Source organism: Nematolebias whitei, chromosome 5, assembly GCF_014905685.2.
Source record: "Nematolebias whitei isolate Nwh7 chromosome 5, NemWhi1, whole genome shotgun sequence".
Classification (NCBI taxonomy): domain Eukaryota; kingdom Metazoa; phylum Chordata; class Actinopteri; order Cyprinodontiformes; family Rivulidae; genus Nematolebias; species Nematolebias whitei.
The window spans coordinates 38,535,619-38,538,118 of NC_056502.1; the positions used below are offsets into that span (position 1 = coordinate 38,535,619).

Sequence of the window (2,500 nt, forward strand, 5' to 3'; positions counted from 1 at the left end):
GTATGTATGTATGTATGTATGTATGTATGTATGTATGTATGTATGTACATGTGCATATATGTCTATAGATACAACCATCAATGTGTCAACAGCTCTAACTCTTAAGCTTTCCATCACATGCAGGACTAGCTAACACGAGCACAGAAAATACAAACAGTCATTTCTTATGAAAGCCAAAACCTTCCTGTGTGTAAATGTATTCTTTGAAGGAAGCAACAAAACTGGCAAATTTCAGGCCAGGCGTTACAAATAAACAAAAAAAAAAAAAAAAAAAAAGAAATGTGCACATTTGGACAGCTAAAGGTCACCTCAGTGTTACCCTTTCAGCTCCTTTTATACATCAAAGATACAAGGCACTGCATTTGTCTATCTCATTAGTTTTGAATCCACCAGCGTTAACTCCTGATGACAAGTCGTGTGGAAGCAACTCCCAGCTGTTTTCTCTTTGAATCAGGAGGAATATTCACATAGTAATTCCTCATTAAGTCACAAAAAAGTAAAGAAGGCAGTCTTTATTCTGTCATTCTATGATTTGCCAGGGTGATAATAACAATAATTATGATCAAAATTAGCAACCATGTTTTCAGTTGAATTGTTAATAGCTTGGCTAAAATGTTTCACTGTTCAGAAGATGATGACAAAAAATACATTTTTTTTTTTTTTACTTTATTTAATCAGACAAATCCCATTGAGATCATGGATCTCTTTTGCAACAACGCCTGCAGGCAGCATAACATGCATGTTTTTGCACTGGAGAAAACCCACACAAACACGAGGAGAACATGCAAACTCCACACAAAGACCTCAGGTCCAAACCGGAGATTGAACCCAGGACCTTCTTGCTGTGAGACAACAGTGCTAACCACTAAGCCATTGTGCTGCCCCATATACTACAGCAGTGGGTAATACAACAGGGTCATTTTTGTCTACGCAAAAACAGAACATATCTGTGTGTTTGGAGGTTTTAAATTGTGACAGGTAATTAGGGAACATTTGGTTTTGAGGAAATGACAAGCAAAGAGATTGTAGATATGCTTCAAGTAGCAGGGCTGGCATTAGGCATGCTGAGCACATAAACACACTATTCACTTTCAGCGGTTGTTTTAATAGAGCGCGGCATAAAAAACAAAAAAGACCACACTCACTTTAAAGCCCCATTTGAGCAAAGACTGTAACTGACAAATGATTTCTCAGAGATGTAAGTAGTTCTCCATAAGACTGCAGACTGCCATCAGTACCAATTGACTCCACATTAAATTACTGTCCTCCCACCGCAGCTCTATCCTGCGCTTTAACGGTCGGTTATGAGATTTGCTTGACAGCATGAGCAGCCTGGTGCTCACTGACAAAGTTGTATGTGTCAAAGGAGGATTAGGCTAGGATAATGAAGTATAAACAGGTAAATTAAATTAGACCTGCTTCTTCAGCTGCAAAATAAAAACGCAGTGGCACTGACACAGAAAGACAAACTTGATTATATTCATGAGTCATTCAAAAGAAGCAGCCCATGAGTGGAAAGGAGGCATAACCATGATCTGTCTTACTGTGAGAAGCTCTACGATTGCTATAAAACAAACGTTTGTTTTGTGCTTCCAAAGTGCTCTTTAAAACATCACACTTTTTACCAGGTGGACTCCTGATGGTTTGGTTCCCTAGGAGACATATCTGAAGGCTGTCTTTACTTGCTCTACTTAATGATTTATATGCTTAACATGTGCTTCTTTTGTCTTTCTTCCAATAGGAGGTACACCTGGACCTGTCAATCTGTGTCTGTCTCTCCTTCCTGTCCTCTCAAACCCAGCCGGTTGAAGCAGATGGCCACTCATCCTGAGCCTGGTTCTGCTGGAGGTTTCTTCCTGTTAAAATGGAGTTTTTCCTTCCCACTGTTGCCTTTGTGCTTGCTCAGGGTGGGAGACTGTGACAAAGTGAAGATTCACCACAATCTTTTGGCTTCCTTAGAGAGAGGACTTTTACTAATTGGCTTTACTAAGGGATGTGAATGCTTTTGTACAGTCCTCTGGGACAAATTCTGTTGTGACTTGGTGCTTTATAAATAAACTGAATTGAATGGAATTGAAAAAGGGATCTGTTTTTATGCCAATTTCCCAAACTGTGTTGAACAGGGTGCTTGAGTTTACATTTGAAGTCAAATAAAGACTAAAACACAGCTGAAACTATCCACTTTCTTGCCCTCCTAAATGTAACACTTTATTTTAGTTATGCCCAGTACTGCATAAGGCTTACAGAACATGAACAAGCAGTAAACCACTAACAGCAGGAGTGGAAGGAATATGATTTGTTTTAAGCACCAAAAAACAAAACTGCAGAGCCAAAATATGACTGATCACAACAAGTGCCAAGTGAACGGCTCAAGAATTTACAACGAGGGCACTGTCTTCTCAAAACATTCATAAACACTTTTATTGGTGAACATGAGTGTCAACGTTACCTTGCAAACTGTTTCGACATCCCAGGGCAGAATGGTCTTTAGATCGATGAC

General features: G+C 39.3%; 1 protein-coding gene across 1 annotated transcript in view; it reads right to left on the bottom strand.

Annotated features, from left to right (window-relative positions):
* bckdhb (branched chain keto acid dehydrogenase E1 subunit beta) overlaps positions 1-2,500 on the bottom strand; it is an 82,633-nt gene that overhangs the window by 37,395 nt on the left and 42,738 nt on the right. The window contains exon 8 of the mRNA XM_037677161.1: positions 2,450-2,500. This exon is cut by the window's right edge and continues 60 nt beyond it. Within this exon, the coding sequence (XP_037533089.1) occupies positions 2,450-2,500 (51 nt within the window). The remainder of the gene's footprint in view (positions 1-2,449) is intronic.